The sequence below is a fragment of the Tupaia chinensis genome, unplaced genomic scaffold (genome assembly GCF_000334495.1).
Source record: "Tupaia chinensis unplaced genomic scaffold, TupChi_1.0 Scaffold000367_1, whole genome shotgun sequence".
NCBI classification, from domain to species: Eukaryota; Metazoa; Chordata; class Mammalia; order Scandentia; family Tupaiidae; genus Tupaia; species Tupaia belangeri.
The window spans coordinates 618402-644093 of record NW_006159864.1 but is presented as its reverse complement, the minus strand read 5'-3'; the positions used below and the strand labels follow the sequence as shown (position 1 = coordinate 644093).

Here is a 25692-nt window from a genome sequence, read left to right as displayed (position 1 = left end):
GAAGGAAAAAAGAAAATCAAAACTCAACTGGAATATATAGGCCGATAGATGACACAGCTTATGTATTTAATAATAGAAAATAATGACACTTTTACATGATTCTTCAAAGCAAGGAAAAGGTGGTGCTCATGAGCCATGAACTAAGAATCGTTTCTATCGAATCTCAAGGCAAAGTCAATGTGCCTCCCTTCTCTTCATTTAGTTTCCTTAACTATACTAAATGCCATAGTTATTACTTACATTTGAAAAGCCCATATTAGTTATTAGGGCTGAGTTAGTTCCCAAGATAAAACCTTGAAAATCCAACAGCAACTCAGTCATTTAGAAAAAAAAGTTTAAATAACATACTTAAAGCAATTACATAAACACATACACAGGGGCTACTTTTCTCTCTTTCTTTTTCTCTTTTAAAATTTGCCAGAGGGTGTGTAGAAAGAGAGAAAAAGAGAAAGTGAGAAAACATTCTCCATGGGGGATGGTCACACTGCAATCCCTTCTCTTCCATTTCTCCCTCTTTTTGGGATTCTGGGCACACATGCACATGGACCTGGCATGTTTCTCAAACCACAGGGCCCACTTCTTGAATTGTGCAGTTGGCCATCTGGGATCTAGCTGCCTTATCCACCATGCCTCTCATTGGCCCTAGACTACTTTTTCAAAACCACAGATTTGCTACATTTTATACCCCCCCCAAAAAAAATCCAGTAAACATAGTTTCCATTTATTGAGAAGGCATAATTCTAGGTTAATTACTACTGTAATCTTATTTAATTTTCACAATATTCATTTTACAGTTTGGAAAACAGAGGATAAGGGGGGTTTAGCCAATTGCCCCAGATTGAGTCTGATTAAAAAGTATGAGCTCTTTTCTTTTATTTTATAAGGAAGGAAAGAAAGGAGTGAGGGAAGAAAAGTGAAAGGGAAAGAATGGAAAGAGAAGAGAAGGTTGGATAGAAACAAAAAGGAAAAAGAAAAGAAACCATGCAATCATTTTCTTTTAAATTAATTTTGTTTAGGACAATGACGGATTTTTTTTTTTTTCTTTCTCATTGGGGAATCTATGGAGAAGCCACTGTTGAGCATTTGAAAAAATTCCTTCAGCCTTAACGACAACCACACAAAATCCCATTAGGAGCCCCTACCTCCGCCCCTACCCTTTGTTTTCTGCCTGTAGACATCTGTGTGCCAAGTTCTATTTCTAGCTCTGACATCATGATCCAGGGCTGGCAAAACTAACAGCCTGGCATTATCTCCATGGAGCCAGCCAATTGAGTGGGGAGTCCCATCCTCCTTGGAAGCCAGGGATGTGAGCTTTACCTGCACATAAATCACCCAGAGCTGCGGCCAATACTTTATAAGCAGAGGTCTTGCCACCCATGGGGTCTCCGACAATCATATAGCCATGTCTTACCAGCATCATCTCATAGATCTGGGGGGAGACATCATGTAAGAAGTTAATCACTACAAGGTTCCCCACACTACAAGTCGGTCAGAAGGCAATGAGTTATGAGGGGCTGAAAGGGAGTTCTTACAATCACTTCTCTGAACGTATAGCCCCTTCTGTGATCTATCATTTAAATATATTTTGGATTAATACATATATGCATGTGTCTCAGATTATATACAAAATGGGAACTATTATTTTTTCTGCTCCTGTCTATGTGCTAAGAACCAACTGATTATCTAAATTATTTAATTTAATTTACCTGAGTATCATGAACCACTTTTTACAGATGGGAACACTGAACCCAAGAGAGGTTAAGTAACTTGCCCAAGTTCATTAGAGGTAGAGCCAGGATTTGAATACAGACCTATCTGATTCCAATACCCCTATTTTTTCCATTACACCACTGCTATTTACTCCTAAAGAGGAAAAAAGAAGTGGCCATCATGTTAGAAAATTGGATTTCTGTTGGAAACTTTCTTTAAAGAAGCCTAATTACTGTTCTGAACTGACTGGAACTCTTAGATAAAAATGTATTTGTTTTAAAAGACAGGCTCCAGGGAATCAGCAGTTAGAGTAATGGCTATGTCGCTGGACTCCCACGTAGTCGACTGCGGTTCGCGTCCTGGACCTGGTGGCTTAAAACTCACGCCGGGCACGTGTGTGTGCATGCCCAAGATCCTGAGAGGAGAATGGAGGAGAAGGGATTACGGCATGGCCATCCCCCCGGGGGGGTGATTTCTCGCTTTCTGTCTCTCTGTCTCTCTGTCTGTCTGGCGAGCGCACACACCCTGTAGTGAAAACCTAAAAAAAAAAAAAAAAAAAAGGACAGGCTCCATGCTGTAAAATATAAATGATATTCCACATAATTTTACCCCCTACCCTCGAATACCAACAGCTATGTGGGAGCCCATTTTTAAAATTTTCCGAATGTATCTTTCTGTCTGTAACAAGTAATCCATGATGAAACACAAATTTTGGTTTTGGTCATTTATGTTTATGTGATGCTGATGATGCTTGTGGAAAGGTTGATAATGGTATAGTATTGGCACCTGATCTAACACCTTACAGACTATTTTCTCAGAATTACTTTACAGGGAAGGTTTTACTCCCTTCATTTTACAATTGAAGGACCCGAGACTCAAAAAAAAACTGAAGTGATTTTTCTAAAAATCTCACAGCAAAAACCTTGTGGGAATGAGTCTGGATTAAGATCTGTACCCAAATCTGTTTCCTCTCTGGATCCCAGTGTCCTACTGAGGTTGGACCAGAGACCGTTTAAGGTTCCCTATAACCCTGGCCTAATTACTTTACATAGAATGTGATCACAGAGAAAGAGCCTAAGATTAGAATGCAGCTTCACTAGGGTGTACTAGGGTCAGGACTACAGAGACATTGGGGACTTCCCTGCCCAACATCCTTGCCTGTCTATGGATAACGGCACCCTAACTTCCCCTGGGGGAGCCGCTCCTTAGTGGTTCAGTTGACATGACTTGGGTAGAGTTGACTCCATCTCTACTGCTGGAAGTGAGGAGGGTGGGGTTATGGTCCAGGTCTTGTCTGCATAATTGAGTCAGATATGGTCATGCGACTTTATCAGAGCCATATAAAGCTAATCCTAAGACTTTTACTGAAGCCATTTGGAATGCGATGGTGTTTTCTTCTGGGCTTGTACCTGGAAATTGATTTCTGAGGCTGCTGGAGAAGTGAATGGGAAGCTAGGAATGAAGTTTTAACACAGAAAGGAGAAGCCCAGAAATGAAAAGGTGTCAATTCCTAATGGCATGATACAAAAACCTGGGCCCTGCTGTGTCTGAGGCCAACATATTTCTGAACCTTTCAAGTTAGATGGATGAATAAATTCCTTTTTCTTGATGAAGGCAGTTTGAGTTGGGGTTATATCATTCAGAACTGAAAAAGCTCTGACAAATAAAATGCTCAAAGATATTAAACTAAAAAAGAAATGCTGGGTCAGCAGGTGGCATGGATGGTAAGGTGCTGGATTCCACATAGCACATTTTGCAATTGGAGTCCCAGACGTGGCAGCTTGAAAATCTAGCCAGGCATGTATGTGTGTGTGTCTAAGATCCTAAGAGGAGAATGGAGGAGAATGGATGGTGTGGTCATTCCTCGGGCAGGTGTGTGTGTGTGTGTGTGTGTGTGTGTGTGTGTGTGTGTGATTTTTCATTTTCTCTCTCTCTCTTTCTCTGTCTTTTTTTCTTTCTCTCTCTGGCGAGTGCATGCATCATATAGCAAAAAGACAAAACAAAACAAAAAAGAAATGCCAAGAAAGATGGCCATAGAGAAAATAATGGATTTTAAACTTCAACTCCTGGATATAAAAACCGAAGGCATTACAGACTGTTAGGTGGCCTTTTAACTCCCATCTGTCCGCAGGCACTTCTGACTAATGTCAGCTCCATTCTGCCATATGAATTTCTAATTACTGACTACACCAAACAGTAAAACAATACTATTCCCATATGGGTACCAGAAACCAACCTGGATAATTTTCCCAATAAACCAAGGGACTGGCTGAAGTTTCATCTTTTTGATATTTTCATTCAGCACTTCCATAAAAACTTCATAGTCTGGCTTTGGAAGAATAACTCCAGGAAACAAATCTGATATAATTCCCTGATAACAAGAATTCAAGAGAAAGTGGAAACGATGAAGTATCAGATATGTGATATCACCATCTTCCTAAGATGAGCTCTATAGACAGCAGGAATTTTTGAAAACTTCTAAACCTCATTTTTCATGCACCAAAACCCATATAAAGTTACAAATGTCAACACTTTCTGTAAAACATGATTTTCCTCTTAAATACTTGAAGAAGTCATCAAATAATGAATGAGTTTGTACTTTCTTCCAGTTATTGTAGTCGGAATGACCAAGATCATTATGATTTCTGTTTTTATGGAGCATATGGGCCTGGTAAGGAACATAGGCATTAGCTTAATTGTAAAAGGAAACGAATTAAATGGGGTTAAAACAGCAACCCAAATCCAATAGCATATATCATCCTATTGGTGAAGCCATTTTTATTAAAATCAGAAACTAGACAGGAATGTTAGCTATTATCATTACTGGTTAACATTTGAGGGAACCAGACAACAGGGATGCAAGCTGGAGAAAAGAGTATCAGGAGATGGTATTGTATGTGGAGAAGGTGCCAAAGAAAATGTTTCACCTTCAGATGAGCCTTGGTCCTTGGCTAAGATCTCAGACCGATGCATACCTGAAACAGAGGGACATCTTGGGCTAAGAACTTGGCCAGGTTGACATCAAGCAAGGCCCGGAGCAGCAAGACACTTTCATTCTCCTCTGGATACTTGAGCTTCAGGTTTCCTGCAGCTGTGAGCACAGACTTGACGGCACGCATGCCGTAGTCATAGTGATGCTGAGAGGAGAGTTGTTCTGAGCACAGGCGGTAGGTTGCCACAATCTTCTGGGCAAGACTGGAAGGGCAAAGACATGTCTGGAGACACCCAGAGAAGACCACACTCTGCTCAGCAGACATTCTCACATCCTTGTCCCCTGTGACTTTAGAGTCAGGCCTGCCTATGTACTTGATGGAGAAGCCCTATCATTTGAAGGTCTTCTACTAGCATTACTATAATGAGCTGAGGAAGCATTATAACCATCAAAACTAGGATGAAAAAAAGCAAACACAAACATATGTCTAACATGTCCTATATATGAAATTATACATTATATACTTCTTTATTATTTTTATTATTTATACATTAAATCGCTACACATCGTTTAGATCATAAAGAGATTTTACCCAGCATGATATAAGCCACACACCAGGCAAGTTGAGAATACTATACACAACATCATCAACAGGCAATAAAACATATCTGTGTCCCACAAATTGTCTTCTCCATTATTTCCCAAATTTCCCTTCCTGCACTCTTCGTCTCTCCCACTCTCCTTCTACTTCGCCACCCCGCCCCCTTCATAACAATTTTCAATGCTTTTTACTTGTATATATGAATGCATGTGCACGCATACACAAGTTTGGGAAGACTACATCAAATTACCAACAATGTTAATCCCTACAGAGTGGGACTATGGCTTTCTAAGGGGAAACTCACTTTTTCACTTCTGTAACAAGGCAGTTTTTTTTTCAATGTCTGAGTTTTTTAAAAAAACATTTTTTAATTGCCAGAGGGAACATATGATTACCACAGAGAGAAAGAGAAAAAAAGAGAGAGAGCACCCTCAATGGGCCATGGTCATACCACAATCACTTTTTCTTCATTTATCTACCCCTTCAAGATTTGGAGAATGCACACATATATGCCCAGTGTGGTTTTTAAGCTTCTGGGGGGCTGGGACTCAAACCATGGTTGGCTGTACGGGATCTGGTTTCCAATGCACTGTGCTACAAAGGCCAGCCCTCAATGTCTGTTTTACTTTTTTAATTTAAGAAAACCAATTCTGAGAGCCAGCAGGTGGTGTAGTATTAAGGGGCTGGACTCCCACATGATCTATTGAGGTCCAAGTCCTGGACCTGACAGCTTGAAAATCACACTGGGCACATGTGCGTACATGCCCAAAATCCCAGGAGGAAAATGGAGAAGGGACTGTGGTGTGGCCATCCCCTCTGGGGTGTGATTTCTCACTTTTCTTCTCACTGTCTCTGGCGAGTGCACATGCCCTATGGCAAATACCTTAAAAAAGTAAAATGACCAATGCCAACTTTAATATAATCAGCACACAGCACGTGTGTATTCATGTACATGGACATGTCTTGTATTTCCTGGTCACATTTCCCAGCCTACCCTGTAGTAGCGGGACCACACTACAGAGATCTTGCCAGTGGAGTGCAAATCTGATACATGCCACTTAGAAGGCTGGCTCACAGAAACCTCAGATCTTCCATGCCACGTGTCGTAGCCAAGAGATGTAAGTAACCTGAGTCTCTGAAGTAGGGTGGGGTCAGGACCAAGGCCACGGTCTGTGCTCTCTGACCAGCAGAAACAAGTTTCTGGCTTCCCTCTTTTCTTCCAAAGGGCAAATCACCTTGAATTCACCACATGAAAAGTTACTCTTTAAAGGCCTTTAGAACCCACTGGAAAACCAGTGTAACTCACCTTCTAGAGTCCAGAAACCCCATAGAGTAGAGAGAGATTTCTCCAATGAGGGCATAATCTGGCACCATCATGGCCACTGTCCGGAACAAGGCCTAGAAAAGATACAATCAACCAAGACCTGGACATGCACAGTGAAAAGCAGGGAAAGGCACATCTACAGATAGGAAGGGCAGTGACATGATCATTCAGGCCATTCCAATGACAATCAAGAAAGGGAGGGCTGGATGACAAGTCAATGCAGAAGGATCATCTTCAAGAGACAGATCCAGTGCTCAATTAAGCTGCCCACTGGCCCTATGCAGGTACATGCTGTCACACTGAGTCCTCAGTGCTTGTGTGAGAGACCCTAAGTGTTGGTATTCCAACAACACCTTATTCTCCCACGCCCAGTGAGGACATCTCATGGCATCATTCTACTGTCGCTTCCCAGTGTTCCATGTGGATATCAGAGGTCATTTAGGAATGCAGGACCAAAATACATCAGAAGAATCCTAAAGTCAGATACTCGATCTGAGTTCTTTTTCTGCTACTTACTAGCTGTGGGCAAGTTTAAAGCCCCAGTAGACCTCAGTTCTTTTATCTCAAAATGGGCTCACAACTGTGCCCTCCTCATACAGTTATCACGAGAATCAATGATACAACATAACTGAAGTGCTCATAAAAGCGTGTGGCAGGAACCAGCAGTTAGCGTAATGGCTATGTCGCTGGACTCCCACGTAGTCGACCGCGGTTCATGTCCCAGACCCAGTGGCTTAAAACTCACGCCGGGCGCGTGTGCGTGCGTGCCCAAGATCCCGAGAGGAGAATGGAGGAGAAGGGATTGCGGCGTGACCATCCACCCCCCAAACACCAGCTATTGTATTATTATCTTAGATCTGAGAGGAGAGGTGACTTGCCTGAGCCATGGAGGTACTTACGAGTAGAGCCAGAACCAGAACCTAGCTTATTAACACCAACCTTTGGTGCACTCTTGCTGTCTCTCTAGCTGGAATAGCTTGCTTTGGCATGGAAACTGCTTAAGCTTGACCATCTTAGTAATAACTGGGAGCTCCCTGTAGTCTAGCCTAGGCTTATCAGAGTTCTCTGCATTGAAATGTGATACTCTCTTATGAGTGGATCTATTGGGTTGTCAGAAAAGTTAAGACACATTTTTGCACAGAAAAAATATGTCATGAGTTTCTAGACAATCCAATATTTTATTTGGCCTAAAGTGTTTTGTTTTAATTGAGCCAAGATCTAAATATCAGAACATTTTATGTAAAAATCCAAATTTCTGGCTTCTCCTGAAAAAAATAAAAAATGAGAAGACCTGACAATTCCTGTTTGGCAGCAGTAAACTAGAGTTAAGAAGTGGCAACTGGCTCTTGCTGGGGCATTCACCAAAGTCGCTCTAAAGCCTAGTTTGCTTCTCTGGTTTATATTACCTGACTCCTATAAACAACTAAAATAGGACTCTTGTTCTAGTGTTCATTGTTTTCTATTTGCCATTGATCATTATGCATGTATGCCCCTGCCCTGTGAGACCTTGTTGGGGAGCCAAGAAATATCTCACCACCATTGGCACTCCATTGCCGCTTCCAATGGCTAAAAATGCCCCATTTTTGGACTTTGCTATGAGAAGCTTGGGTGGGTATTCCTAGAAGTTTCCACTATTATGGGGACCAGCAGTTAGCATAATGCCTATGTCACTGGACTCCCATGTAGTAGATTGCAGTTCGAGTCCTGGACCCAGTGGCTTAAACTCATGCCGGGCACGTGTGCGTGCGTACCCAAGATCCCAAGAGGAGAATGGATTACAGTGTGGTCACTCCTACCCCCCAAAGGGTGATTTCTCACTTTCTGTCTCCCTGTCTTTCTCTGACTTTCTGGAAAGTGTACACGCACTAAAGCAAAAACCTCTCCAAAAAAAAAAAAAGTTTGCACTATTATGAAGCACATCTACCATAACATTTATACATGCTGATGTTTACCTTGAGGTTATCTGGCAGCTCAGCCCTGCCAGCATATCCGGGGTTCATGGTGATGAAGACAGCACAGGTTGGGTTCAAAGAGAGCTCAGTGCCTTCAAAGATGAACGTTTTCAGCTTCCGGATAATGGCCTGTTGAATGCTGAGAATCTGCTGAGCTACCACAGATAGCACTTCTACCTAAGGTGAGAATGTGAGCTCCTCTTCAGTCAGCTACCCACTCTGCCAGAGGCCCCTCACTTAGCAAACAAATAACCCAGTCACCCGAAAACCAGGACTTTATGTTCAAAATTAGGAGCATGATTTGGAGCTTTGGTAAAGAAAAAGAAAATTGGTGTGTTTATGTGAGTGTATAAGTGACTTCCATAATATTTTATCTTTGTCCCAATACTTAGTATAATGCTTGTTACACAATAGGTACTCAGGGTTTATTATTCCAAATTTTATTTTTTCCAATATCCATTCTCCACCTGAATAGGATCAATCATCCACTTTATTATTAATATTTTAGAGAGATTTTTTGCTATAGGGCATGCATGCTCACCAGAAAGACAGACAGACAGAAAGTGAGAAATCACACCCTAGAGGGGATGGCTATGCTGCAATCCTTTCTCTTCCATTCTCCTCTCAGGATTTTGGGCATGCACACACATGCTCCCAGCATGAGTTTTTTTTAAGTTGCTGGGGCTGGGACTCGAACCACTGTTGACTATGTGGGAGTCCAGCGATGTAGCCATTATGTCATGTGCTGGTCCCAATCATTCACTTTTTAAAATAATGCCTCTTTCATACTGCTATCATAAATATCTATCATATTAGATTTGTTTCATTTCATTTTTATTTCCCTTTACTAGATTGTAACAGTCTATATGGCAAGACAAATTTTTTAATCATCTTTGCATCATAAATGCATGCAGAGTTGCTGACCTGTAGTACCTGCTCAATACATTTTTTTTTTTTGAGAGGTTTTCACTATAGGGTGCGTGCGCTCTCCAGACAGACAGAGAGAGACATAGAGACAGAAAGTGAGAAATCACCGCCCAGAGGGGATGGCCACACCACAATCCCTTCTCCTCCATTCTCCTCTTGGGATCTTAGGCACGCATGCACACGTGCCTGGCGTGAGTTTTAAGCCACCGGGTCCGGGACGCGAACCACAGTTGACTATGTGGGAGTCCAGCGACATAGCCATTACACTAACTGCTGGTTCCCCCTGCTCAATACATTTTTTAATGAGTCTGTGAATAAGTGAATATGATAGGAAAGGGGGGGATATGTGTATAAAATATGCATTCTATTCCTTATGTTTGTTTTGTTTTCGTTTAGTTCATTGGGTATCTACTCTATGTAAAGGATCAGAAAGGAAACAGAAGTCCCTGTTGTTAAGGAGCTAAGAGTCCAGAAAAAAGCCCCTCCATGTCAAACACACCTGTTCTGTAGCCTAGAAGCAGAATTACCTCAATTCTGTTGAATTCATCAAAGCAGGCCCATGCTCCAGCCTGGGCCAGGCCCTTGAAGAACTTCCCCATGGCTTTGTAATCCAAGCCGTCAGAACAGTTGAAGACCACACACTAGAAAAGAGAGAGGATGCAGTACAAGTCAGGATGGCTTCCATCACATCTGAAGCGCCTTGTACCACCAAACAGGGGTGGGTCTCCCCTCTTCATGTTCTCCTGAAAGAACTGGTGCCCCACTCTGCCTGTTACACTAAACCATCCTGAACTTCATGCTCGTGTCCCTGGACAAAGGTAAGATAGAGGCAGGAAGAGAAGGTGGGATGGACAGCATTTCTCTACCTGCTTGGCCAAAGCTTTGGCCAGATCTTTGGTGGTTTCTGTCTTTCCCGTTCCAGCTGGACCCTCTGGGGCTCCCCCAAGGTTCAGCTTCAAAGCTCCCATAAGCGTCCTTAAGGGAAAGAAATAAGAACTCAGGAAAGAAACTGGCTTTTTCTTTATTTTGATTCATACAAATAAGTAAAAATTTCTGCTGATTATATATGACCAAAACATCATCCTGGCAAAAAAAAGTTCTGCTTTAGTCAGAACTATAACATCAGAGCCTGGCACATGGCAGCACCTATAAACATTAGCTTAAATGAATAATCAAATGAATAAATTCACACATACAGACATAAATGAATCAAATAAAACAATGCTTTAACTCCTCATGCTAAAGGCACCAGAGATAATGTAATGGTGAAAATAAATATATCGCTCCCACTAGACCACGAACTCTTCAGTTCAGAAGGCATAATTGTCTCAGTTTTGTGTCCTTCACAAATTAACACAGTGCCTGGCATGTGGTAATTCAAGATAAATATTAGAAATAAATGATGTGCTATTCCACAGCCCTTGTCTCTATAATTCAAGTTAACGTGCTATCTTGTAATCAACTGGACATGTCTCCTCCTCAGTTAGATTTAGGATTCCTTAAGGTCATGGATAGTACACAGAAAAGTTCAAGAAATGGTTGCTAAATAATGAATGGAATAAATGAATGAATAAAGAGCAAAAAATCACAGAATATACAAAATAAGTGATTGAGAATTTGGGGAGAAGATACTTTGAAGCATTATTTTTATAACCTTGAAAGATTCCACTGTAAAAAAAATACATAAAAGCAAAGAGACTATGTACTGAGAAATTAACAAGTACTCAAAATGTAGACTCCAAAGGTTATGAATTCCATGAAAAGTGGCAAAGCACTTTGCTGAACACAAATGACTACATCTCTCCATTAGACTGGCTGGAAGAGCTGAGAGACTTTTTGTCTGGGTCCTTGCCCTGGCCTCTCATCTATCTCTTGGCCACATGAGCTCTAGAAACCATCTTGATTCCTGCCACGGGAGAGCTTTCTACTTAAGTCCCATGTCATATTCATGGAATGCACCAATATTCTCATATTGGTTCAAACATACTAATTGGCACTGGGATGCCTACTGGGTTCTCATTTATGGCCTGAAGATCTAGTTTCTATGCCCATGTGTGAAATCACGGTGACTAAGCATGAAATTCTAAAACCTGACAATCTAAAATGTAGAGAGTAAAGGAAAAGAACGAAGATGCCCTAACCTTCCTCTCCAGAGTCTTTTGCCTTTGGAGTTCTCTATTTGCCCTTCAGGTCTGGAAGCCCCAGCATTTACCTGTAGCAGCGGTCAGTGAGGGGTGTGATCACCAGCCGGGGGGAGTTTCCCAGGTACTCATAGCCATACAAGGCTTCGGTAGTTATCATTTGCACCTGCACATCCTTGGCCTGCCAGTAGTAGCGCAGCTGCGAGATCCACTGGAAATCGTTCAGGTCAGAGACCCCATTCTCAGATAACTTGGCCACTACATCCCGAGCTGTTGGGACATAGATGCAGAAATATGTGCACACAGAGCTATGGGAATTCTCCCATCCTCATAAACTCCTCAGTTAGAATAGGTCTGAGGCTATTATCAAAGCTACCCCTCCCTCTCCTGATAATTTCAGGCTCAAATCCTCCTGGTCTACTTCCAATTTGCAGGTAGTAGGATTTGTCAAAAGAAGGTCATTGTTTCCATTCAAGGAGCCAGGCAAAGAATCTGCTGTACTGGGGCAGTCCTGTGGCCTAGTGGTTAGAATCTCAGAGAGCATAGCAGAGATATTAAATGAGCATGAAGTATATTCATTTAATTCTCATGATAACCCTAAGAAGGTAGGTACTATGCCATCCCCATTTTACAGATCATGCAACTGAGGGACAGAGAACCTGAGTAACTTGCTTGACGTCACATAGCTAATTAATGGTGTACCCGGAAATTAAACTCAAGCTATCTGATTTAAGAATATCAGATAGATAGATAAACAAAAAGACAGAGAGATGATAGAGATACAGAAAAGTGTCTGGCATATAAAAACACTATGTAAGTACTAGTTACTGTGATCATCCCTAACTCTTCAGGGGCTAACCCCGAGGGCTTTGCAATGTATAGTTACCCCAAATTCTGTTATATCCCCAGCATGGCCCTTTTGGTTCTATTGCATGCCTCTAGGTTATCGTAGGAGAATGCAGTCATCTGGGCGGATGTAGTTAGCAGAGGAAAGGGGCCCATGAATCCGTGATTAGATGTATTCTTTCCATCTGGGAGCCTGAGAAATCGGTAGGGAGATACATTTCTAGTTTTTTTCCTCCTTTTCTCATAGGATTGCGAGCCTAATTTAATTTTCTCACAGTGACAGGAGTCCTGATGTTGAAGAGTAGATGTAGGTTTGTGAAAATCATTAATTATTTTTTAGGTAACTCACAGGGTGAGAGCTATTAAAATCTCAGAGTTAGTACAGTAGGCTCAAAATTACCATCTTAGAAACGTAACTCTGTAAAGAGATGCTTGTGTAAGTGCAGTGCTTCTTTGTGAGAAAAGTCTTATTACAGTAAAATCCAAAGCCCTGCAGAGAAGATCCCTAGAAGAAGATGATATCCACAGCTCTTTCTTCCTTCCTGGGGAATTTAATTCCCCCTCTGGGTTCTTACGAGAATGAAAAGGGTATAGGGTAGTAGGAGGAGGAGGAATATGCATGAGACACCCAAAAGGAAAGTGAATTTCAAAGGACAGAGTTGGGGGTGTCTTCCCCATGCAGTGTATGTGCGTATGTATGTGTGTGTCTGCAAACCCAGCCATTCTGGGGGCCCTTATCATTGCTACCAACTAGTTATGTGACTGCATAAAGAGCACATTCTCCCTCTGGCTCCCTGATTTTATGCTAATCTACCCAAATAAAAGCAGACAGAAATGAGCATCCACCTTGAGAGGAGTAAGATGACATGAAATGCCAGGAGACTGGGTGTGTGAGCAAGAGATGCTATTCCCAGGCAACCAGCCTGGTCCAGCCCTAGTTTCCTTGGTGATGATAAAATGAGGGTGTGGAGGTGGTTTGTTTTTCTGTAAAGACTTCAGTGCTTCCTCCTCCTCCTCTTTTTCTCTCATTCTTTTGTTTTGTTTTGTTTAAGGAGGAACTGTAAGGTATCATGTCTTACCTCTCTTCCCTGATCACTGTCCATTTCCAGTCCCTTGGGTTTGGAATTGGACAAGCACAGGAGCCTCTGCTACTTACTAGCTGTGTTCCTCTTGGCGAGTTATTTTTTTATTTATTCTATTAACTGTGATCATCCCTAACTCTTCAGGGGCTAACCCCGAGGGCTTTGCAATGTATAGTTACCCCAAATTCTGTTATATCCCCAGCATGGCCCTTTTGGTTCTATTGCATGCCTCTAGGTTATCGTAGGAGAATGCAGTCATCTGGGTGGATGTAGTTAGCAGAGGAAAGGGGCCCATGAATCCGTGATTAGATGTATTCTTTCCATCTGGGAGCCTGAGAAATCGGTAGGGAGATACATTTCTAGTTTTTTTCCTCCTTTTCTCATAGGATTGCGAGCCTAATTTAATTTTCTCACAGTGACAGGAGTCCTGATGTTGAAGAGTAGATGTAGGTTTGTGAAAATCATTAATTATTTTTTAGGTAACTCACAGGGTGAGAGCTATTAAAATCTCAGAGTTAGTACAGTAGGCTCAAAATTACCATCTTAGAAACGTAACTCTGTAAAGAGATGCTTGTGTAAGTGCAGTGCTTCTTTGTGAGAAAAGTCTTATTACAGTAAAATCCAAAGCCCTGCAGAGAAGATCCCTAGAAGAAGATGATATCCACAGCTCTTTCTTCCTTCCTGGGGAATTTAATTCCCCCTCTGGGTTCTTACGAGAATGAAAAGGGTATAGGGTAGTAGGAGGAGGAGGAATATGCATGAGACACCCAAAAGGAAAGTGAATTTCAAAGGACAGAGTTGGGGGTGTCTTCCCCATGCAGTGTATGTGCGTATGTATGTGTGTGTCTGCAAACCCAGCCATTCTGGGGGCCCTTATCATTGCTACCAACTAGTTATGTGACTGCATAAAGAGCACATTCTCCCTCTGGCTCCCTGATTTTATGCTAATCTACCCAAATAAAAGCAGACAGAAATGAGCATCCACCTTGAGAGGAGTAAGATGACATGAAATGCCAGGAGACTGGGTGTGTGAGCAAGAGATGCTATTCCCAGGCAACCAGCCTGGTCCAGCCCTAGTTTCCTTGGTGATGATAAAATGAGGGTGTGGAGGTGGTTTGTTTTTCTGTAAAGACTTCAGTGCTTCCTCCTCCTCCTCTTTTTCTCTCATTCTTTTGTTTTGTTTTGTTTAAGGAGGAACTGTAAGGTATCATGTCTTACCTCTCTTCCCTGATCACTGTCCATTTCCAGTCCCTTGGGTTTGGAATTGGACAAGCACAGGAGCCTCTGCTACTTACTAGCTGTGTTCCTCTTGGCGAGTTATTTTTTTATTTATTCTATTATTATTTTTTAAAATTTGCTATAGGGCACGTATGCTTGCCGGGGAGAGATAGAGAAGGAGAGAGAGAAGGAAAGTGAAAAAGCACTCTCCAAGAGGAATGGCCACACCACAGTCCCTTCTCCTTCCTTCTCCTCTTGGGATTTTGGGCATGCAACACACATGCCTGGTGTGTTTCTCAGGCTGCACAGTCAGCCATGTGGGATCCAGCTGCCATAACCACCTTGTAACCAGCTGGCTCACTATTTAGTTGTTTTTAATTTAAAAAAAAGGTTTTAATTGCCAGAAGGCATATGCACTCACCAGGAGGGAGAGAGATAAGAGAAAGAGAAAGAGAGAGAAAAAACACCTGCCTCCCAATAGGGTGTGGTTACGCCACAACCCTTTTTCCTCTATTATTCTATCCCGTCAAGATTTGGGGCACACGTGCACATATCCCCAACATGTTTTGCAAGCTGCCGCTGGGACTAGAACTGCAGTTGGCCGTGTGGGATCCAGCTCCCTATGCACGGAACTTAACCACTGCACTATGGGACTGAACCTAGCACCAGATTCTTAATATGGGAAACATATATGAAAATGAGATTATGAATGTCAATCACTTAGCACAAAGCATGGTGCCTAGTGAGTATTCAAAAATATTGAGTTATAGGGCCAGCCCCATGGTCTGCCAGTCAAAGTAAATGGATCCTGTATCTGACAGCTTAAAAAAACACTCCAGGTATATGTGCTTGTGTGCCCCCAAACCTGACAGGATACAGAAATGGAGACGAGACTGTGGGATGACCACATCCCATTGAGGGGGTGCTTTGTCCCTCTCCCTCTCTTTTTCTCTGTCTTTCTGTATCTCTCTCTAGTAAGCACACATTCTGGCAATTAAAAAACTTATTTTTTAAAATACCAAGTTATGGTTAGCCCAAGAAAATCATTCCAAGTTGGTGACCCTTAGAAATGGATACGGCCATCATTGTCTAAGAGACATTATTGTTTAGAGGGTTCCTGAAAATAAGGTTGGGGACGGGAAGAGGAAAAAACAAGATGGAAATACACAGAGCTCCCGGCTGTTGGGTCTCTCCTCACTCCCTCACCTTACAATCAGTTGGAAAAGCTTCTCCCTAATGGAGAAGGAAACAACATCATTTGGTGCAGGAAAACTGAAAGAAGCAAGCCTGACTGCTATTCCTGAACAGCCAGTAAGGTCAAGGGTAGTCCCCTTGCTTACCGTGGACATCGATGACCGTGAGAGCCCCGAGAGTGAGTCGAGCTCCACTGCTCAGCTTCCCTCGCACCAGCTGGACTATCTGTGCAATCTGCTCATTGCTCTTTTCCAGAAAATTCTGCAAGGCAGAGGAGCAAACAACTGGTTAAACTAGACTCTCTGATAATCCTCATTGCAGGAAATGGCACCACCAGATGCCAGACTCCTGGATGGTATATCGAGCCTGCCTGTTCCTCCTTCCTAGTCATGAGCCTCGAGATGAATCAAGTGAATTGGGCAAACTGTAAGAAGCCAGATTTAGAAGGCTGGACACTGCATGGTTTTATTTTCACAAGGGCACTTTAAAAAGTTTATGAAAAAGTGGAATTTTAGTATGAGTTTTTTATGGTACAAAAAAATATGAAAATCCATGCAAAGTTTTTTTTAATAATATGCATTTTCCATTAACTTCTTGAATATCCCTTTTTATGACTTTGTGTAAAAGGCAGAACTACAGGGGCAGAAAATAGATCGGTTTCTGCCAGAGCTGTGGAGTAGGAAGATAGTTTGACGACAAAGGGCACGAGGGAATTTTGGGGTGTTGTGGAATTGTTCTATGTCTCAATTATGATGGTGTTTACACAAATGTATGCATGTGTCAGAACTCAGAACTGCACACTAAAAAGGTGAATTTTAGTGTATTAAGTATATAGTAAACCAGAATTAATTTTTAAAAATCTGAATCTTCAGATTAAAAGAGGCAAAGAGGTATAAAAAAATATCTATAATGTGTAATCCTGGATTGAAACCTGGTCCAGAAAAAAAAGACACTAGTAGGGCAACAGGCTAAATTTAAATTACTCAATTTAAAAGGCTTAAAAAAAAAAAAAGACCTATAGATTTGAGAATAATATATTCATTGGTTTCCTAATTTGTACAATTGCACTGTGGTTATCAAATATGTTAATATCTGAGGAATCTAGGTGAAGAGGATTCTTTATATTATTTTTGCAGTAGGGCAACAGGCTAAATTTAAATTTCTCAATTTAAAAGGCTTAAAAAAAAAAAAAGACCTATAGATTTGAGAATAATATATTAACATTGGTTTCCTAATTTGTACAATTGCACTGTGGTTATCAAATATGTTAATATCTGAGGAATCTAGGTGAAGAGGATTCTTTATATTATTTTTGCAACTATATGTATAAGCCTGGTAGTATTTCAAAATGAAGATGTAAAAAATAAAAATGAATTTTCAAAAGGAAAAAAGAGACCACCTAAGGTTCTGGGCAGGTGATTTTAAACTCTGTCTCTTGGTCTGTCACATCTAGACAGTTACAGTCACCTTTTCAAGCTGATTTGGGATCGAATGAGATAGTGTTTATGTGACGATGTCCTTGGCACATGGCCTAACGTGAAAGTATTTTCAGTCTTCCTCCCCACTGCCCTTGGTGATGGACCTGTTCCCCACATCTCTTTTAACCACACCCATTCCACAGCTATTCTAGACCAGAGTGCCTTCAGTTGCTGGACCGTACCATTGCTCTCCATCTTCAGACTTTTGCATATTCCAGGTCCTCTCTCTGGAACATTCATCCTCCTATCCTGTCTGGCTAATCTTAACTCATATTTTAGATTTCCTTTTTGGCGCCACTTTTCTGGGAAATCTTCTCTAATCCTCATTCCTCTCTCACATTCCTCCTCCCTCTGCACATTTCCTGGATCCCTGTTCCCTTACTGCAGTTCTAGAAAAGAGCCTCTTTCTACCCCACCAGCTATAAATCCCCGAAGACAGGGACTATGTCTGCCTCATTCACCTCTAATTCCCTTTGTCAAGTAGCATGGTCCCGGCACAGAAAAGATGACAAACAAACACTAGTGAAATGAAGAATGAATAGATAGATGGATGGATGACCCTGCTTGCCAAGACCTGCTTCCTTTAGGAGACTGAGGCACATTATAGAGCATGCGTGCACTCTGGACTTGAGTGTGTAATGGGGAACATTCTGCCTACCAGGAACAGAGATGCAGGCACAAAAGTCAGAAGGCTTTAGAGTTTCTGAAGTTTAAAATGATATGTATGAAAATGGTTTCCAAGTGTACAGTGCAATACATGTATTAGAAATTATCAACGGGGAACTTACATAAATATGAGCCTTGATCAAAATTAATGTTCTGAGTGTAATGCATAAAGTAAAATAGGGTAATTAAAACAGTCTGATACACATCCAGTTTTCTAAAGGGATTAACAGGAAGATTGATGAGATCGTCATGGGAAAATTATACCATGGTAGAAAAATTGAACATAGTTACCATTTATTCTCAACAAATATTCATTGAGTACCTACTCATTGCAAAAACACCTGGAGATATAATAGCGAGGACAGACATGGCGTCTTCTCTGTAGGATTATAACCTGGCATCTAAGCACTGAATAATTTCCTGGAATCTTTTGTAACCCTCCCACAATAATATGATGTGCTACAACTCCTTGCATTTTATAGACAAGGAGGCTGAGACTCAGGTTGAATTGCTTCTGGTCACATGACTAACAAGCGACTGTGTCAGGATTTCTTACTGACATACAATAGTAGTAAAAGTCTGTGAGGTACAATGTGATACTTTTTAGTACAAGAACACATGTGGAGACCAGATGGTGGTATGGCAGCAGCAGAGTCCTTGGTTCTTGTCCTGAGACTTCCCTGCATGCACTGGACACATGCAATGTGCCTGTGATCCAGGTTGGCTGGGCTGGGGTGGGGGCTTGTGTGGCAGTGAGGACCTTGTGGGGATGCCTATCTCCATCTGTATGTGTCTCTATCTCTCTCATGGAAAAAGTTAACTAAAAAAAAATATGATGTGTGATTGATCAAATCAGGGAAATCAGTATATTGACTCAGTCATTTGTCACTGTTTTATGTTGGGAGCTTTCAAAATCTTTTTTAGTGGGACCAGCAGTTAGCGTAATGGCTATGTCGCTGGACTACCATATAGTCGACTGTGGTTTGAGTCCCGGACCCGGTGGTTTAAATTCACGCCAGGCGCATGTGCGTGCGTGCCCAGGATCCTGAGAGGAGAATAGAGGAGAAGGGACTGCAGTGTGGCCATCCCCCCTGGGGGGTGATTTCTCGCTTTCTATCTCTCTGTTTCTCTCTGTCTGTCTGGCGAGCACACGCGCCCTATAGCAAAAACCTCTCCAAAAAAAGAAAAATATTTTTTTTTTAGTTATTCTGAGATATATAGCAAATTGTTAATAACTGTATCCACCCCACTGGATTTTATAACACTATTGCTTCTATCTGTCATTTCATTTGCATTAAAAAATGTGACCACAGGCCAGTTGATAGCATGGTAAAGGGGGCCGCTTCCTATATGGCTGACAATACAGTTCAAGTCCCAGATCCAGGGCTTATAAAACATGCCAGGTGCAAGTGCATGCATGCTCAGGAAAGGAGAAATGGAGGAGAAGGGACTGCAATGTGACCATCATTCATGGGGGGAGAGGTACTTTCTCATTTTCCTTCTCTCTGGCAAATGCGTGAACTCTCTAGCAAATTTTTACACGTGACCTCATAGAAGTAGAGTTGAAGAATGACTACTGTAGGCTGGGAAGGATAGAGGGGAACTGGGTAGAGGGATGTTGATTAATGTGCCAACATTTGAACCCAAGTCCATCCAGGTCTTATACTCTTAAACACTGACATCAAGTGACTAGAAATACTTATATCTGGACCTGAGGATAAGCAGGCACTTGAGTGGACCTCATCTCAATAGACAGCTGATGAGAGTGTTAGAGGTAGATCCTGGTGGGCCTGGGGGTGTTGAGAAGGGGAAGTGCTGGAGGAGTAGAAGAAAATGGTGGTCCCCTGGCCTAGAATAAAGAGACCTAGATAAGGAGTCTCTGTTGGTGGGAATTCTTCCAGATTGATCCCTGGAAGCAAAGGCTGATGAGACAGACTCCTGTGGGCCAGAATTTCTAACCTCTGTCTAGAGGTCTTACACTATAGCACTCTAGGATGGCCCCAATTCCAAATTCTCCATCCCACTAGCCTCATGAGAACCCTGGCTTCTGTGATGCTGTGGGCCCATGTTATTTCTGATTAGAAAACAAACCATGACTACTCTAATTACAAGTCACTCAAATCCTAACTGATGCTTGGATCTCCTGTGCCAGCTTCACAGCAGGTCACTTACCGGTAGAGTATGTTCAGCCAGGGCTTCAGACACCTCTTTGGTCCAAAAGATGGAAGAGACACAGATAACCACCTGGCCCGGCCACTCCAAGACCCACTGATTACGAGGAACCTGGGAAAGTGTAGTAAGGCCTGTTGTTGGATCAGTTCACCACGTTGAGTTCAAACAAACTTTACAAAAACATGTCCCAACAACTCACCCCCACAACAAAACCAAAATCCTTCCCCACTCTCAGATAACTACACGTCTTGACATCTCTGGGATTGTTGAATTTTGCCTTCCTCTCTGAATATTATGAGAAAGGAAAAGAAATCAATCATCATCAACTCTTTGTATTTTTTCAGTGATATTTTTCACTTGTTTTGTTTATAATCAAGTGGTGCTCAGAGAATTCTTATAACCCCTTTCTTTTTTTTTTTTTTTTTTTTTGGAGAGATTTTCACTATAGGGCGCGTGTGCTCACCAGACAGACAGAGAGAGACATTAAAGAAAGAAAGCAAGAAATCACCCCCTAGGGGGGATGATCACCCTGCAATCCCTTCTCCTCCATTCTCCTCTTGGGATCTTGGGCACGCACACACACGTGCCCGGCATGAGTTTTAAGTCACCGGGTCCAGGACGCGAACCACGGTCAACTATGTGGGAGTCCAGCAACATAGCCATTACGCTAACTGATGGTTCCCGCTTGAGAGTTTTTTCTTATTGGGTGTGTGCGCTCACCAGGAAGACAGAGACAGAGAGATAGAAAGCAAGAAATCACCCCTCAGAGGAGATGGCCACGCTGCAATCCCTTCTCCTCCATTCTCCTCTCAGGATCTTGGGCACGCACACACACATACATGCCCAGCAAGAGTTTAAGCCACCGTGTCTGGGACTCGAACCACGGTCGACTACATGGGAGTCCAGCAACATAGCCATTACGCTAACTGCTGGGACCAGAACTACTTTTTTTTTTTAAGAAAGATTTTTTTTTTTGTTTTGTTTTGCCATAGGGTGTGTGCATTCACTGGAGAGAGGCAACAAGAGATAGAAAGTGAGGCATCATCCCCTAGGGGATGGCCATGCTGCAATCCCTTCTCCTCCAATCTCCTCTTGCGATTTTGGGCACATACGCACATGCAGCTGGCCTGAGTTTCAAGCTGCTGGGTCTGTGACTTACACCGAGGTCACATGTGGTAGTCCAGTGCCTCAACCACCATGCCACCTGCTGGCCTCATAACTACTCTTTTTAATGGCTAGATAATATTATAGTGCTCTGCCACAGTTTTCTCAGCCATGTCTCCTTCTCCCCTCTCCCCACTTTGTCCTTAAACTATAGATCAGGAGTGAGAAGACTATGGCCCGGAATCCAAATCTGGCATGCCTATTTTGTAAATCGTAGGGGATGTATTAAAACATACTTATACCCATCCTTTACGTTTTGTCTGTACTGTTTTTATGCTACAAGGACAAAGACAAGTGGTTGTGACAGGAGTGAAGCCTTCAGAGCTGAAAATATTTACCACCGAGCCCTTTACAGAAAATGTTTGCTGACTCTTGTTATAGGTTGGATTGCATGAAAAAATTTCATACTGGTAGTTGTTTTTCTGGTAGTTTAGATTCAGAATATATCCTAGGGGAGTGGGTTGACCTTTTATGTACAATCCAAATATTACTTCAAGGACAGCAGGATCAGTCCTCAACACTTCACTGTGAAAGTATTAACTGAATATTGCTTTGCTGGGATGGGTCCAGGGCATGGGGACAGGCCTACAAGTTAGAACAGGCAGATAAAAGAAGGGAGGGAAGTTAGAGGTTGGCTAAAGTGTTATTGTGACAGGTTCTTTTCTCTTAAGTTTGTGTCATAACTATTTCTCTTAAAGCTTTGGAGCTTAAATGATATTCAAGGTCTATGTAACATAAATGCTTAATTGAAAGCTCTAACTAGACCTCACATTATCCATTCCATGGAACAGAAAGGACTGGCCCTGAGCAACAAGAGACTTCCACTAACCCTCTTTCCAGCTTCTAACTGCCAATATTTCACCAGAAATATGTTTGTCTCAGAATTTACAGGAGACAGAGGCACAGATGGGTTAGTTTTGGTAGAAGACAGATGGGTCAAGTGAACCGATCCATTTAATCCTCTTCCCAAAGTTCCCTCTACTGTAACAACACACTGGCCCATGGACCCCAACTCTCGTTTACCTTGACGTATGCTTCAATCCCAAGTCCAATAACATCCCGCATACTGGCAAGCATGACCTGTTCCACCTGCTGGAGCCATTTTTCCACCATCCCCTGTAGGGCAAGACAGAAGGAGAAGGCAGCAACAGTCACCCATATCCCACATGAGGACCATGGGCAGAACCCAACTTTCTCTCAGGACAGGGATGGAGAAAGGCCAAAGACCTGCCACTTCTTTAAGCCAATATTCTTTCATTATTATCCTCATGCTTATTTATGGTATTTTAGGTAGGAGGACTATAAACCTCCCAAAGGGGCCATTGAGGACTTTTAACACCTATTTCTTTAATATCATTTTCTGCAATAGACAACTTCTCGAGGGGTAAATGAACAATCTTATTTCAGGTATCAGATAAATGACTCCATTTTAATTAACAGTTGTAACTCATACACAATTCCTGTGGATTCCAAACTGTGCCCAGTGCTAGAATCATCTGGAGATCTTTTAAATACATGACTCCTATCCCCCAGACTTTCTAATTTAGTTGGTGTGACATGCAACCTAGACATTTAGATTTTGATGAAAGTCCACAGGTAATTCACAATGCAGAAAAATACTCAGGCTGAGGTAACTGTAGCAATTGACTTCAGGCACCAGTAAGCTAGCTAGTATCTGGTTACCAATGTGACTCCTGGCAGTTTACATAGGAGGTGGCAAAAACAGTGAACAAAACAAGGCCAAGAGTGCTCGCCTGCTTCCACTTGATGATGCCATCATTTTCAGTAGGACTGGAATTAATTTGCATTTTACTCATTGTGTAAGGACATATGTATGAAAAACTGGGTTAAGTGGTATTATATCTTTCATTGACTCCAAAATGTTTTGTTGACCTTTCAAACTGAGTACCTATGTTTATTGCAGCATTATTTACAATTGCTGGAACATAGAATCAACTCAAATGTACAAAAATTAATGAATGCATTTAAAAAATGTGGCACATGTACTCTAAGGAGTACTACTCAGCCATAAAAAAAATGAGATCCTGACTTTTTATTTTTTTTAATAACTTTGCCTTTGATTTGGTTACAGGTTTAATTTATAGGAACGAATTTTCTAATTTTTTAAAAGAATTACTTATTTTACCTATTATTATTATTCAATTAGACCAGAGAGAGACAGAGAGAGATGGGGAGAGTGAGAAAGCAAGCCACCGGGTCCAGGACTCAAATCACAGCTGGTCATGTGAAAGATGAGCACCTTAACTACCCCACCACCTGCTAGCTCCCAAAACCTTGACATTCGATACAAAGTGGATGAATATGGAAGATTTAATGCTAAGCAAAGCAAGCCAGACTATGAAAGACAGATTTGGTTATGTCCCCACTCAATACATACTGAATGTCTGCTCTCTATAGCAGAAACCGAAGACTGGAAGGTATAACAACAGGGAGGACAATTGTAGATACTAGAGACAGTAAGAGGGAGTGATAAAGGGGAAAAAAGGGAGAGGAATGGGGGGAAAAACAAAAAATACATTTAACTGACACAAAAATGAAACGTTAATTGCTGATGATAATATATCATTATATGGTAATGTCTTTGTCTTGATTGATACGCACTGTATTTGTACTGGAACAAACCATGTTGTAAAAAGATGTATAGCGATTAAACTTAAATTTTATATAATACACACACACATACACACACATACACACCTACATAGTACCCCAGGAAACTATCTATCTGGATCATTCGTCACTGAGCTCTTCACAGGGAGACCTAAAAACATTCGTCCACATTACTAAACACAGCAGAAGAGAGACTTCGGCAAACATCAATCCACAGCAGAAGGGAAGCAAACTGTTCCTAGTGGTAGAAACATTCTCCAAAAAGGCATCCAAAAGTGAATACATCACCAATGACTAGAAGTAGAAGAAGAGCCCCAGGTTTAAAGAAACCAGAAAATAGTCTTCATCAAAAGGACATAATAACTTCCCCCCATTTCTTGAAAAAAATAAAATAAAATAAAAACAGACCAAATTATCAGAGAAAGAACTGAAAACATCACAGTGACAAAACTCTGAGTTGGAACAGAAAAGAGACAATGAACTCCAGGAGATGAGGAAGTCCTTCCACAATTTGAAAGAAGAAATGGACACTATAATAAAGAATTAGGTAGAACTATTAGGGATGAAGTCTGTAATACAGGAAATCAAAAACTCTCTTTAAAGTATTAAAAGCCAATTAGAGGGACCAGCAGTTAGCGTAATGGCTATGTCGCTGGACTCCCACGTAGTCGACCACGGTTCAAGTCCTGGACCCGGTGGCTTAAACTCACGCCAGGCACGTGTGCGTGCGTGCCAGAAGGGATTGCAGCATGGCCATTCCCCCTGGGGGGTGATTTCTCTCTTTCTGTCTCTATGTCTGTCTCTGTCTGTCTGCCGAGTGCATGTACCCTATAGCGAAAACCTCTCCAAAAAAAAAAAAAAAAAGCCAATTAGACCATGCTGAAGATCAAATCTCCAACACAGAAGATAAAACCTCTGACCTAGAAAAAAACACCAAAAAGATAGAGAAAATAACAATAAAAATGAGGATAATATATGAGAAATAATGGATTCCACTAAACGTTCAAACATCTAAATAATTGGTATTCCAGAAGGTGAAAAACTAATGAGGGCACGGAAAATCTATTCCATAAAATCCTGAAAGAAAACTTTCCAAATCTAGAAAGGCATTCAAATATCCAGACCCAAGAAATACAAAGGACCCCAAATAGAATAAACCAAAGAAGATCCTCTCCAAGGCACGTCTAGAATAAACCAAAGAAGATCCTCTCCAAGGCATGTCTAAGCCAGACTGGCCAAAACCACAGATACTAAAATCGGCAAGAGAGAAACGTCAAGAAACTTACAAAGGTCATTCCATCAGGCTAACACCAGATCTTTCAATAGAAACAATACAGGCAAGAAAAGAATGGGAAAACATATTGAAAGTGTTAAGAGAAACTATTTCAACCAAGATTATTATATCTAGCAAGATTATCCTTCATATGGGAAAAAAAGATTAAAATCTTCTTAGAAAAACAAAACCTGAAATAACTTACCAACACCAGATCAGCTCTTCAAGAAACTCTGAAGGGAACCAGCAGTTAGCGTAATGGCTATGTCGCTAGACTCCCATGTAGTCAACCGCGGTTTGCGTCCCGGACCCGGTCGCTTAAAACTCACGCCGGGCGCGTGTGTGTGCGTGCCCAAGATCCCAAGAGGAGAATGGAGGAGA

The 25692-nt window shown here is 41.7% G+C and overlaps 1 protein-coding gene across 1 annotated transcript in view; it reads right to left on the bottom strand.

The window, feature by feature from the left end:
- DNAH3 (dynein axonemal heavy chain 3) overlaps positions 1-25692 on the bottom strand; it is a 172248-nt gene that overhangs the window by 75131 nt on the left and 71425 nt on the right. Inside the window, exons 26-36 of the mRNA XM_027773745.1 lie at positions 22431-22523; positions 20244-20354; positions 16074-16188; positions 11659-11857; positions 10313-10421; positions 9974-10087; positions 8520-8696; positions 6550-6641; positions 4686-4905; positions 3947-4081; positions 1318-1429 (exon numbers count right to left, since the gene is read on the bottom strand). Of these exons, the coding sequence (XP_027629546.1) occupies positions 1318-1429; positions 3947-4081; positions 4686-4905; positions 6550-6641; positions 8520-8696; positions 9974-10087; positions 10313-10421; positions 11659-11857; positions 16074-16188; positions 20244-20354; positions 22431-22523 (1477 nt within the window). The remainder of the gene's footprint in view (positions 1-1317; positions 1430-3946; positions 4082-4685; positions 4906-6549; positions 6642-8519; positions 8697-9973; positions 10088-10312; positions 10422-11658; positions 11858-16073; positions 16189-20243; positions 20355-22430; positions 22524-25692) is intronic.